The sequence below is a fragment of the Podarcis cretensis genome, assembly GCF_951804945.1.
Source record: "Podarcis cretensis genome assembly, chromosome: 18".
Taxonomy (NCBI): Eukaryota; Metazoa; Chordata; class Lepidosauria; order Squamata; family Lacertidae; genus Podarcis; species Podarcis cretensis.
Window position 1 is genome coordinate 7923319 of NC_137188.1, and position 14016 is coordinate 7937334.

The 14016-nt window shown below is 50.0% G+C and overlaps 1 protein-coding gene across 1 annotated transcript in view; it reads right to left on the reverse strand.

The window, feature by feature from the left end:
• Positions 1 to 301: 301 nt before the first annotated feature.
• Positions 302 to 14016, reverse strand: part of FSD1 (fibronectin type III and SPRY domain containing 1) — a 28154-nt gene continuing 14439 nt past the window's right edge. Inside the window, exons 7-13 of the mRNA XM_079961088.1 lie at positions 13627 to 13836; positions 11711 to 11809; positions 10325 to 10484; positions 9238 to 9317; positions 6152 to 6403; positions 4098 to 4186; positions 302 to 948 (exon numbers count right to left, since the gene is read on the reverse strand). Of these exons, the coding sequence (XP_079817214.1) occupies positions 838 to 948; positions 4098 to 4186; positions 6152 to 6403; positions 9238 to 9317; positions 10325 to 10484; positions 11711 to 11809; positions 13627 to 13836 (1001 nt within the window). The 3' untranslated portion in view covers positions 302 to 837. The remainder of the gene's footprint in view (positions 949 to 4097; positions 4187 to 6151; positions 6404 to 9237; positions 9318 to 10324; positions 10485 to 11710; positions 11810 to 13626; positions 13837 to 14016) is intronic.

Below are 14016 nucleotides of genomic sequence, written 5' to 3' on the forward strand. Positions count from 1 at the left end.
TGTTTCGTCTAGTGAGTTTTTCGTCTTGCAAGGCATTCGTCTTGCGGGGCACCACTGTAGTCCAAAAGCGGGAGATAACCAGAGCCTGCACCACTCAGGCGAGACAGTCCGCGGGCAGGGAGGGTCTCAGCCTGCGTACCAGATGGAGCTGGTAGACAGCTGCCCTCCCCTGGGTGCGCCAGCCCTTGCCAAAGAGTTTAAAAAGCAAATAGGCAGCGGTGCAGGCCCACCGACCCCATTCACAACCCTGCTCTATCCTTTGCCCCCGCCCCCCCGCAAACAAATTATGCAACGTCGGGACTCTGTGTTACTTCGTTTCATTTGCATAACGTCAGAATTTGGACCGAGTCGCCCCAGAATGTCTTTTAAAAAAACAAAACCAGAACAAAACACGGCATGGGCTGTACACACGGTAGCCTTGCGGGCTGGTCTTTTCTTTCTCTCCCCCCGCCCCCAGCCTTTCCCATACGTTTCTGACCATGCAAAACCCTCTGCCCCACATCTCGTCGAAGGCAAAAGTGGAGATTTGGTGTGGTGATGGTGGGGAGCCCCCTCCCCTTAATAGACAACGTTTTTACAATCGTAGGCAGATAAAACAATATAATACATTCATGGCGTGAGCGTGTTTTAAGCAAAAGTCCACCCCCCAAATTCCGTTGCTTCGGCACGGGTCAAGAGCTGGGAGGGTGGTGCAAACCGTTATTGAAAACACAAAAAACCCAAAACCCACAACATTTGTAGTTAAGAGTCCGCTTCCTTATTAAGCTGGGAGTTGCCCAAGGCCTCTCTTGCGGCCAGAGGGTCCCAATCCTGCAAAGCGAGGGAAGTGGCACGTTTCTAAGACAGGCTGGCGTTGGAGCTACTGGTCGCGCTGTTTCTCTTCTGAAGGCATTTGATGGCGCTGGGGACTTGCAAACCCGAGTAGACGTGGAAGGTGCCACACCAGACCTAACATAAAAGAGAAAAACAGCCAGGGCATTATGAAAAGGGAATCTGCGTTAAGTATAGTGAACGTTAAAGGTAAAGGTAAAGGGACCCCTGACCATTAGGTCCAGTCGTGGCCGACTCTGGGGTTGCAGCGCTCATCTCGCTTTAGTGGCCGAGGGAGCCGGCGTACAGCTTCTGGGTCATGTGGCCAGCAGGACTAAGCCGCTTCTGGCGAACCAGAGCAGCGCATGGAAACGCCGTTTACCTTCCCGCCGGAGCGGTACCTATTTATCTACTTGCACTTTGACATGCTTTCGAACTGCTAGGTTGGCAGGAGATAGTGAACGTTAAAGGTAAAGGTAAAAGTACCCCTGCCTGTACGGGCCAGTCTTGACAGACTCTGGGGTTGTGCGCCCATCTCACTCAAGAGGCCAGGGGCCAGCGCTGTCCGGAGACACTTCCGGGTCACGTGGCCAGCGTGACATCGCTGCTCTGGTGAGCCAGAGCCGCACACGGAAACGCCGTTTACCTTCCCGCTGGTAAGCGGTCCCTATTTATCTACTTGCACCCGGAGGTGCTTTCGAACTGCTAGGTTGGCAGGCGCTGGGACCGAGCAGCGGGAGCGCACCCCGCCGCAGGGATTCGTTAGGAATGCTTAAATGCATTAATTCCAGAATGTTTCCCAGTAACTCTCATGCGAACAGTTAAATTTGGTCTTGTGCATGGGTAGGCAAACTAAGGCCCGGGGGCCGCATCCGGCCCAATCGCATTCTAAATCTGGCCTGCGGATGGTCTGGGAATCAGCGTGTTTTTACATGAGTAGAATGTGCCCTTTTATTTACAATGCATCCCTGGGTTATCTGTGGGGCATAGGAATGCGTTCATTATTGCTTGTTTTTTTTCAAAATATAGTCTGGCCCCCCACAAGGTCTGTGGGACAGTAAACCATCCCAGGGCTAAAAAAGTTTGCTGACCCCTGGACTCTCTTGGGAGGTATCTCATGACATTGTCCGTTTTGTTTCTGTGTGTTTGCATGATTTGGATTGTGTTATAAGAATTCTAAGGTCTCAAATACAGTGGCACCGCAGGTTAAGTACTTAATTCGTTCCGGAGGTCCGTACTTAACCTGAAACTGTTCTTAACCTGAAGCACCACTTTAGCTAATGGGGGCTCCTGCTGCCGCCGCGTGATTTCTGTTCTCATCCTGAAGCAAAGTTCTTAACCCGAGGTAATATTTCTGGGTTAGCGGAGTCTGTAACCTGAAGCGTCTGTAACCCGAGGTACCACTGTATGAAAGTAAATGTTCATAAATGTACGAGGCAAACACATACAGTGGTACCTTGGGTTACAGACGCTTCAGGTTACAGACTCCGCCAACCCAGAAATAGTACCTCGGGTTAAGAACTTTGCTTCAGGATGAGAACAGAAATCGCGCGGCGGCAGTGGGAGGCCCCATTAGCTAAAGTGGTGCTTCAGGTTAAGAACAGTTTCAGGTTAAGAATGGACCTCCGGAGCGAATCAAGTACTTAACCTGAGGTACCACTGTACATAACTATATAAACCACGTGTCTAAAATAGTACAGGAGAGCAATCCTGAAGCCATTTTGACTCTCCCAAATTGACCTCAAATGTTTCTCTGCAAGGAGGGAGGAAATGGGAAAAGCCACCTCATTGTCTTTTCCTTGCAAATCCTGTCTTAAGGGCGTATTTGTGTATGCATAGGGTGAGCCTGTCAGGAACTAAACCATTAACCATCTCCAAAGAATAGCCAGGCTGCCCAGCTAAAGCAATCAGTGACCATTATCAGGTATCCTGGCAAAACAGGATTTCTGCTGTAGACAGCCTCCTTCTGTGATGTTTTGGGGGGTGGTCTCGGGCTACAGGGTGGGCAAGTACAGTCATACCTTGGAAGTTGAACGGAATCCATTCTGGAAGTCCATTCGACTTCCAAGAGGCTCGCAAACCAAAGCGCGGCTTCTGATTGGCTGCAGGAAGCTCCTGCAGCCAATCGGAAGCCGTGGAAGCCCTGCCGGACATTCGGCTTCCAAAAATAGTTCGCAAACTGGAACAGTCACTTCCGGGGTTGCGACGTTCGGGAACCAAAACGTTCGGGAACTAAGCTGTTCCGACTTCCAAGGTACGACTGTACAGGGAAGAGACGGTTTGTTTGAATGTTTAAGGAAGAAGCTGCAATCTTCAGCTAAGAAAATTCAAGCCTATGCTTGGATAAGCAAGTGAACCAGTGCCAGATTTACGTATAAGCTAAACAAGCTATAGCTATAGCTAAACAAGCTATAGCTTAGGGCCCCACTCTCTTGGGGGCCCCTAAAAAATATGGAGAAGAAATATAAGATGAAAAAACAAATAAAATAAAACCTACATACAGTGTTTTGTGTTGTGTAGGCTCCTGTGATGTAAGCCTGCTAGTCTGCTCCCTAAAATATCACTGGTAATTATTTCACTATTAATATACCATATTTTTCGCTCTATAAGACGCACCAGACGCACCAGACCACAAGACGCACCTAGTTTTTGGAGGAGGAAAACAAGAAAAAAAATATTCTGAATCCCAGAAGCCAGAACGGCAAGAGGGATCGCTGCGCAGTGAAAGCAGCAATCCCTCTTGCTGTTCTGGCTTCTGGGATAGCTGCGCAGCCTGCATTCGCTCCATAAGACGCACACACATTTCCCCTTACTTTTTAGGAGGGGAAAAGTGAGTCTTATAGAGCAAAAAATATGGTACTTCTTCGTAATTGTATTTCAGTTCAACAATTACTTTGATAAAATACATATTTTGTGATGTGCAATGGCTTTAGTTCCCTATTAGGTCCATAAATGACCATATAGCATATATTCAACACAAAAAACAGCGACAATTTGTTGTTGACAAAGGACAGCTGGACATATAAAGGGCCCCATGACCTTCAGGGCCTCATCGAATCTGAATCTGGCCTGATGTGAACGCCAATACTTTGCACATATATTTCTTTCACTATATGTTGTGCGTACAAAAGCTTTTGAATATTTTAACAAGTGTTCGGACATCATTCTAATTTCGAGGAAAGAGTCAGCATTGCACATGATTTGGCTTCCTAGCTGCAGATTAGCTACTCCGCCAACAACTGTTGTTTTTCTCCAGCGGATAAAGGCACAAACTCCGAAACTCTTACCATGAACGCCGGAAGGACGGGCTGGGAAAATTTGGCCCGGAAAGTGTGCAGGAGCTGTTTGGTTTTGGCATTGTAGAACGAGAGGAAACCTGCAAATCAGACAACACAGGATCCATTTGAGGCAAGAGGAAAAGGCAATAACCGATCAGAGGGACCTGGCTGAACCAGATCAAAGAGCTACCGGTTTTTTCCATCTATTAGACGCCCCCATATATAAGACTCCCCCTATTTTAGGGGACTGAATTGTATGATATTGAGAGGCTTACACAAGCCTGTAACCAGCTATCCACTGTGCATTTAAAAGGGGAATGTAAAACTCTAACTAAAAAAAGAACCTGCTAGCGCAAGTTACAGTTAAAGGTAAAGGGACCCCTGGCCATTAGGTCCAGTCGTGGCCGACTCTGGGGTTATGGTGCTCATCTCGCTTTATTGGCCGAGGGAGCCAGCATACAGCTTCCGGGTCATGTGGCCAGCATGACTAAACCGCTTCTGGCGAACCAGAGCCGCACACGGAAACGCCGTTTACCTTCCCGCTGGAGCGGTACCTATTTATCTACTTGCACCGGTGTGCTTTTGAACTGCTAGGTTGGCAGGAGCAGGGACCGAGCAATGGGAGCTCACCCTGTCATTGCGGGGATTCAAACCGCCGACCTTCTGATCGGCAAGTCCTAGGCTCTGTGGTTTAACCCACAGCGCCACCCGTGTCCCCTAGTGCAAGTTAGGAAGAATATTAATAAACAGCATATCCTCTCCTGCCTCCCTTAACGCTCCCACACACACTCTCATGTAAGTCACCTGGCTCCCAAAGACGTGTGTTCTGATTTCACTTGGAAGGTATGCTGATTATTATTGGCTTGCAAATGTCCTGTCCTCACTTGCTGTCAATTGCATTCGTATTTAAATTGGTGGCAGCATATCATCATAAAACTGGAACTGGGTTTATGCATGGCGATGTCAATGTCTGAGAATCATCGAGCTGGAAGGGACCCATCTATTCCAACTCCCTGCAGTGCAGGAATCTCAAAAAGCGGTTCCCCATCCAATCTGAAACCACACCGGACCCTGCTTAGCTTTGCAAATGTGCCAGCAGTTTTATCCATTCGCTATAGGATCCCTGATTGGTTGGGATCACTGCCACGGCCAATTCAGGAAGGAGCAGAAACTTTGTAGCCAGAGTAAACCGATAGGAGTTGTTAAGTTTATCTGGAGGGATCCTACCTGCTATGGGTCAACCTGATCTGACCAGGCATGGATAGTTATTCTGTTTGTAGAGATTTGTGCCCTAGGCAGCCAACAGAGCATTTCTAGCTAAGACGCTGCTCCAACGACAGAGGAAGTCAAAGAGAGAGGAAGTCAAAGAGAGAGAGTGTGCTACGTGCCTTGTGCTTTTGTTACCTGTACAGGTAAGGTCACGCCCACCTCTAAAGGTAAAGGTAAAGGTACCCCTGCCCGTACGGGCCAGTCTTGACAGACTCTGGGGTTGTGCGCCCATCTCACTTAAGAGGCCAGGGGCCAGCGCTGTCCGCAGACACTTCCGGGTCACGTGGCCAGCGTGACATCGCTGCTCTGGCCAGAGCCAGAGCCAGAGCCAGAGCCGCACACGGAAACGCCGTTTACCTTCCCGCTGGTAAGCGGTCCCTATTTATCTACTTGCACCCCGAGGTGCTTTCGAACTGCTAGGTTGGCAGGCGCTGGGACCGAGCAGCGGGAGCGCACCCCGCCGCAGGGATTCGAACCGCCGACCTTTCGATCGGCAAGCCCTAGGCGCTGAGGCTTTAACCCACAGCGCCACCTGCGTCCCGTCACGCCCACCTCTAGTCACATGCAAAGGAAGTATGTCCCAGCCCAGGAGGAAACAGGAAGTTCCGACTGGCTGGACCAAACATCCCCCTGCATGTCCACTCTAGGAAAACAAGGAATGTTGTACTTGACTGCTACTCCTGTATCACATCCCAAATCGCTTTGCTGCGTCACTTAGCTCAGAGGGGGACAAATATGGAATGGGAAGCCTGGAAGGGATCGTTATTTCCCAGAAGCAGCTCACAAGATCTCACCTTCGTGAAAATTGCAGTATATGCCGATGATGTCCGGAACCGGTACGTCTAAGATTTTCGATTTGTTGTTGTGTTTGGCAGTGAAGCTGACTTGGAGCCAGTTGTTCAGGTGGAGGCACCAAGATGAAGGCGTCTTGCCCAGCTGGTCAAACTTGCCTAGAGTCCGGTAAGCCACCCCGACTGCGAAGGCTTTGCTGTCCCGGTCGTACCGTACCTCCCAGTAGTGGTCTCCCCCATCAATTAGTGTGTCACCTGCAACGCAGAGGAAGGGGGTGTCCGTCAGATCGAGGCTAGGGTTCGAGGCTTAGGATCTCATCAGCTGCCTTCCCCAAATACCGTATTTTCCTGTGTGTAAGACGCCCCCTACTTTGGGGGGCTCCCATTTTATAAAATGGGGGTTGGGGGAGATGGCCCAGAGTCGTTGAACTTTTTTTAGTTTGGAGGGGAATGCCGAAAATCTCTCACCCGGCTCACAAATGCTGCCAATCGCACGAGAGTCACAGAAGAAAACAAGCGCCGGCAGCCGCAAACCGAGCACACAATTGCTGCAGCGGCAGGCGGTCGACAGCAGCCCTTGCCGCAGCCACAAATCACCTCTCTTTTAAATCAGAACCAGTGAAGGTGGTGAAGGTCCTGTGTGAGTGTCTGGAGGCGGTTGGAGGATGGATGGCGGCTAACAGATTGAGGTTGAATCCTGACAAGACAGAAGTACTGTTTTTGGGGGACAGGAGGTGGGCGGGTGTGGAGGATTCCCTGGTCCTGAATGGGGTAACTGTGCCCCTGAAGGACCAGGTGCGCAGCCTGGGAGTCATTTTGGACTCACAGCTGTCCATGGAGGCACAGGTCAAATCTGTGTCCAGGGCAGCTGTTTACCAGCTCCATCTGGTACGTAGGCTGAGACCCTATCTGCCCGCGGACTGTCTCGCCAGAGTGGTGCATGCTCTGGTTATCTCCCGCTTGGACTACTGCAATGCGCTCTACGTGGGGCTACCTTTGAAGGTGACTCGGAAACTACAACTAATCCAGAATGCGGCAGCTAGACTGGTGACTGGGAGTGGCCGCTGGGATCACATAACACCGGTCCTGAGAGATCTGCATTGGCTCCCAGTACGTTTCCAAGCACAATTCAAAGTGTTGGTGCTGACCTTTAAAGCTCTAAACGGCCTCGGTCCAGTATACCTGAAGGAGCGTCTCCACCCCCATCGTTCTGCCCGGACGCTGAGGTCCAGCGCCGAGGGCCTTCTGATGGTTCCCTCATTGTGAGAAGCAAAGCTACAGGGAACCAGGCAGAGGGCCTTCTCGGTAGTGGCGCCTGCCCTGTGGAACGCCCTCCCATCAGATGTCAAAGCGATAAACAACTACCTGACATTCAGAAGACATCTTAAGGCAGCCCTGTTCAGGGAAGTTTTTAACGTGTGATATTTTAGTGTATTTTTGGTTTCCATGGAAGCAGCCCAAAGTGGCTGGGGAGGCCCAGCCAGATGGGCGGGGTATAAATAATAAATTATTATTATTATTATTATTATTATTATTATTATTATTATTATTACCTACCCAATCGCCACTGAAAAACTCCTACTCACAGCTACAAGCTATTGCCCATCCCGTGTATGCACTATCTGTGTATAAAACGCCCCCCCCCCAAATTTTAAACTTTATTTTAGAGTAAAAAAACCCCTCGTCTTATACACCGGACAGTACGGTATAGGCCCACCCGCACCGTATATCTAAAGCACGTGGAAAGCATGTGGCAATCCTGGGACGTGCTGTTTACCCTTCCCCAAAGTAGCACGAGTACTTTAAATGTATTCTGTGGACAGAGGTGCCAATTTGAATAAAAGGTTCGTAGCTTGGGGGGGTCCTCCTGGATGCTTTGCTGTCGCTCGAGGCTCCGGTGGCCTCAGTGGCACAAAACGCCTTCCATCAGCTTCGGCTGGTGGCCCAGCTACGCCCCTCTCTAGACAGGGATAGCCTAACTACTGTCATCTATGCTCTGGTAACCTCAAGGTTAGATTACTGCAATGCGTTGTACATAGGGCAGCCTCTGAAGACTGTTCAGAAACTTCAGCCGGTGCAGAATTCGGCGTCAGAATTCAGGCGAGATGGTTTAAGCATATTACACTGATCCTAGTCCAACTGCACTGGCTACCAATGAGTTTCCAGGCGCGATTCAAAGTGCTGGTTTTGACCTATAAAGCCTTAAATGTCTCAGGACCACAATACCTCAAGGAGCGCCTCTTTCATATGAACTGACCCAGACCCTGAGATCCTATTCCAAGGCCCTCCTTTTTGTGCCTCCTCCTCGAGATGTCCAGAGGGTGTCAACATGAGAACAGGGCCTTTTCTGCAGTGGCTCCCCATCTATGAAATTCTCTCCCCAGGGAAGTTCGCCTGGCGCCTACATTACACACCTTTAGGTACCAGGCCTTTGGTTGACCTGACTGACATCCTTTACCCTTTTTCCCCAGTAGTGATGTATAGAAGTGAGAGCTGGACCATAAAGAAGGCTGATCGCCAAAGAATGGATGCTTTTGAATTCTGGTGCTGGAGGAGACTCTTGAGAGTCCCATGGACTGCAAGAAGATCAAACCTCTCCATTCGGAAGGAAATCAGCCCTGAGTGCTCACTGGAAGGACAGATCCTTAAGCTGAGGCTCCAAGACTCTGAACACCTCATGAGAAGAGAAGACTCCCTGGAAAAGACCCTGATGTTGGGAAAGATGGAGGGCACAAGGAGAAGGGGACGACAGAGGACGAGATGGTGGGACAGTGTTCTCGAAGCTACCAGCATGAGTTTGACCAAACTGCGGGGGGGCAGTGGAAGACAGGAGTGCCTGGCGTGCTGTGGTCCAGGGGGTCACAAAGAGGCGGACACGACTAAACGACTAAACAACAACAACCCTTTAAAAATGTGGTTCTTTTTTGGGAGGGGGTGGTTATTGGGTTATTGTTTCTATTTTGACTTTATATATCGTGATCTTTTCTGTGAACCGCCCTGAGACCTCCCCGGTGATGAACGAACAGCAGAAAAATAAAGTGATGAAAACACAAAAAGCAGCTGGAGTTCTGGGCAGGGAAGCTTCTTACCCAACACAGTATAGGATTCGGCCGTGAAGCGGTCCCTTCCACTGCGACCCGTGGGCATCCTTTTGGGAGACTGAACACACCTGAAGAGAGGAAGGAGAGAGTGAGGGGGAAAGAGGTAGCAGAGAACTCTACTCTGAGACAGGCACCCAATATTTGGTGCTGACAGTGCTGGCTCCAGGGTTTGTTGCAGGGGAGAGGGGCCTGGACACGGGTAAAAAATGGTAAAGGACACCTGGATGGTTAAGTCCAGTCAAAGGCAACTATGGGGTTGCAGCGCACATCTTGCTTTCAGGCCAAGGGAGCCGGCGTTTGTCCGCAGACAGCTTCCGGGTCATGTGGCCAGCAGGACTACATCACTTCTGGTGAAATGGGACACCGTGACGGAAACCAGAGCACACGGAAACACCGTTTTCCTTCCCACCAGAGTGGTACCTATTTATCTACTTGCGCTGGTGTGCTTTCAAACTGCTAGGTTGGCAGGAGCTGGGACAGAACAACGGGAGCTCACTCAATTACGGGGATTCGAACCGCTCACCTTCTGATCGGCAAGCCCAAGAGGCTCAGTGGTTTAGACCACAGCGCCACCAGCGTACCTATAAAGACCATAGGAAGGCTGGGTGCATAGCTGTCAACCTCCCCCCTTTTTTAAAGAAAAATTCCCTTATTCCAAATAGGATTCCTAAGCTGCTTCTGGCGCAATGGAACACCGTGACGGAAACCAGAGCACATGGAAACACCGTTTATCTTCCCACCAGAGTGGTACCTATTTATCTACTTGCGCTGGTGTGCTTTCAAACTGCTAGGTTGGCAGGAGCTGGGACAGAGCAACGGGAGCTCACTCCTTCACAGAGATTCAAACTGCTGACCTTCTGATCGGCAAGCCCAAGAGGCTCAGTGGTTTAGACCACAGCGCCACGCGCGTCCCTGCTTCCCATGGGCCCCTGGCTGGCCCCTGTGAAAACAGGATGCTAGACTTGATGGGCCACTGGCTCTCTGTATGTCCGTAGGCTGTCATGGGAGCTGGAATCTAACAATATCTGGGGTGTACCATGTTCGCTACCCCTAGGATAGAGGCAAGAGGTCTTACCTGGCTGGGGAGTTAACTGGTGACGCGGTACGGCCCTTCCCGTCTTTTTCTCGAGCTTTGATGTCTTGCACCTTCCCACCCATGGCGTCCCATTCCACGCTGGCATCTTCCACCTTGAGATTCTGGTGGCTGGTCGTGGCATCAAGGCGGTACACGAAAGCTGAGGGCAAAGAAAGGCAGGTTCTAGCAGCTCATTGGAGAGCCATCGAATCATAGAGTTGGGTCATCCAGTCCAACCCGTGAAATGCAGAAATCTCAACTAAAGCATCCACGATGGTCCAAGCATAATACAGTCGTGCCCCAGTTTTCCGTCTTTTGAGGTGCTTCGCAAGACGAATTTCCCTATGGGCTTGCTTCGCAAGACGAAACGTCTGGCGAGTTCTTGCGAGTTTTTTTCCTTCCCCCCCCCTTTTTCTAAGCCGCTAAGCCGCTAATAGCTGCTAAGCCGCTAAACCACTAATAGCGCTAATCCGCTAAGCCGTCAATGGGCTTGCTTCGCAAGACAAAAAAACCGCAAGACGAAGAGACTCGCGGAACGGATTAATTTCGTATTGCGAGGCACCACTGTACATTTTGCCTCTGTTTCAACAGTGCTTAGATGATGATGATGATGATGATTATCTACTGTTCTGTTAATGCTGAAGTACGTTTCCAAGCACAATTCAAACAGCTGGTGCTGACCTTTAAAGCCCTACATGGCCTCAGCCCAGTAGACCCGAAGAAGCGTCTCCACCCCCGTCATTCAGCCCAGACACTGAGGTCCAGCTCCGAGGGCCTTCTAGCGGTTCCCTCCCTGCGAGGAGCGAGGTTACAGGGAACCAGGAAGAGGGCCTTCTCGGTGGTGGTGCCTGCCCTGTGGAACGCCCTCCCATCAAAGAACTAAACAACTATGACTTTTAGAAGACATCTGAAGGCAGCCCTGCTTAGGGAAGTTTTTAATGTTTGATATTTTATCGTGTTTTTAATATTCTGTTGGGAGCCGCCCAGAGTGGCTGGGGAAACCCAGCCAGATGGGTGGGTTATAAGTAATAAATAACAACATCAATAATTATTTTATAGATTATAAATGCCATATTAGTTTGTCACTGAAATAACTTGGCCCTCTACTTAAGGAAGAAGATCCTACCAGCTCCCAAGACAGACGTACCATTAAGAAACATCTCCTAATATTTATCCTTTGTTTGGGGGAAGGGCTAAGGTTGTTCTCAGGCCCAGGACCAGCCACAAGTCCCACAAGTTTGTGGCCGGAAGTGGTGGGTCTGCGGTGGGGTTCTAATTTGGCCGACAAACCCTGCCCATTTCGACATTGCCATTTTAGCAGCGTTCCCTCTCGCTGGTCAAGTCTGGAAGTCTTTGCAAGGGCAGGCCTTCCCAGCGAACACTCACCTCTCGTTTCCAAAGTGACCGGCTCAGAAAACTCTCCTGCCACAGCTTTGTTGCAGGCTTTGACGCGGAAATTCATGTACTTCATGTCAAATTTCAGCCCTGCAGCGGGAAACGGACAAAGGGTCAACTTCCTCGGCCAACAATTGTGTATAGGTGCTCCCCAAACCCTGCGTTATAAGAATTCTAAGGTCTCAAATATAAAATAAGGTAAAGGGACCCCTGACCATTAGGTCCAGTCGTGGCCGACTCTGGGGTTGCGGTGCTCATCTCGCTTTACTGGCCGAGGGAGCCGGCGTACAGCTTCTGCGTCATGTGGCCAACATGACTAAGCCGCTTCTGGCGAAACCAGAGCAGCACACAGAAATGCCGTTTACGTTCCCGCTGGAGTGGTACCTATTTATCTACTTGCACGTTGATGTGCTTTCAAACTGCTAGGTTGGCAGGAGCAGGGACCGAGCAACGGGAGCTCACCCCGTCGCGGGGATTCGAACCGCCGACCTCCTGATCGGCAAGTCCTAGGCTTTGTGGTTTAACCCACAGAGCCACCCACGTTCCCAAATATAAAATAAATGTGGATAAATGTGCAAGGCAAACACATGCACAAGTATATAAACCACATGTCTGAAATAGTACAGAAGAGCAATCCTGAGGCCATTTTGACTCTCCCAAATTGACCTCAAATATTTCTCTGCAAGGAGGAAGGAAACAGGAAAAGCTTTCCAATTGTCTTTGGACTGTAGGAGCCTATTCCTCCCTTTGCAAATACTGTCTGGCAAGTATCTGTTAAGCTGAACACACATGATAAATATGCCTAAGAGATTCAGGAGCTAAGTATTTACCATCTCAAAGGAATAGCCAGGCTACCCGGAAAATGCAATCAAGTAAGGCATTATTACCAGGTATCCTGGCAGACAGGAGAGAAGCAACACTCTCAAATTTCTGCCAGAGACCACCTCCTTCTGTGACGTATGTGTGATGTTGTGGGGGGTGGTCTTGGGCTACTGGGTGGGCAATTTCAGAAGTCTTTATATGGGCTTGTGCACCATTGTTCTGGGTTACTCCTCCCTCCTGCGTGCGGTGGGGGGGACGGGACCCTGTTGCAACAGTTTATTTCCTTTAATAAAGATCAGGCTTACTAGCCGCTTTGCTTCTCAATATTTTCTGGTTGGCCTCTGTTATTTTTCTCCTACTGGTAGGGAACCCACTTAAGGACTCTATACGGGCTCTGGAATACCCCATAAGGGAGAGGGAGCAGTTTTCCTTATAACACCTGCAACCATCTGGTACGCAGGATGAGACCCTCCTTGCCCGCAGACTGTCTGGCCAGAGTGGTGCATACTCTGGTTATCTCCCGCTTGGACTACTGCAATGTGCTCTACGTGGGGCTACCTTTGAAGGTGACCTGGAAACTGCAACTAATCCAGAATGCGGCAGCTAGACTGGTGACTGGGAGTGGCCGCCGGGACCACATAACACCAGTTCTGAGAGATCTGCATTGGCTCCCAGTACGTTTCCGAGCACAATTCAAAGTGTTGGTGCTGATCTTTAAAGCCCTAAATGGCCTTGGTCCACTATACCTGAAGGAGCGTCTCCACCCCCATCGTCCAGCTCTGAGGGCCTTCTGGCAGTTCCCTCATTGCAAGAAGTGAGGTTACAGGGAACAAGACAGAGGGCCTTTTCAGTGGTGGCGCCTGCCCTGTGGAACGCCCTCCCATCAGATGTCAAGGAAATAAACAACTACCTGACTTTTAGAAGACATCTGAAGGCAACCCTGTTTAGGGAAGTTTTTAATGTTTGATGTTTTATCGTGTTTTTAATATTCTATTGGGAGCCGTCCAGAGTGGGTGGGGAAACCCAGCCAGATGGGCGGGGTATAAATAATAAATTATTATTATATCCTGCATGGGCTGTCTCACCAGAGAGCGTATACTCAGTCTGCTTAATTCCTTCGATGACCATCCATGGCTGGTCTTCTTTGACCCGGGGGGGACCTTCAAAGTTGGTCCGACGGTACTCTAGCACGTAGTGGTCAATCTTGCTGTCCTCTTCGGGCATCCTCCAAACCAGGGTTACACAGTTATCAGCCACCAAAGATTCGGCCGTGTCTATCTCCGGGGCACTGGGCACTAGGTTTGCAAGTGGACAATCAGAGAGGATAGGTGCACAGAATTATAGATCGGGATATATTAGCATAGCTGTCAAGCGTCCCTTATTTGGCGGGACAGTCCCTTATCCCAGCGCCATGTCCCGCTGCTGTCCCTTATTGATGACATCCCTTAAATAAGCTACTGAAGGTAATGGGGCCC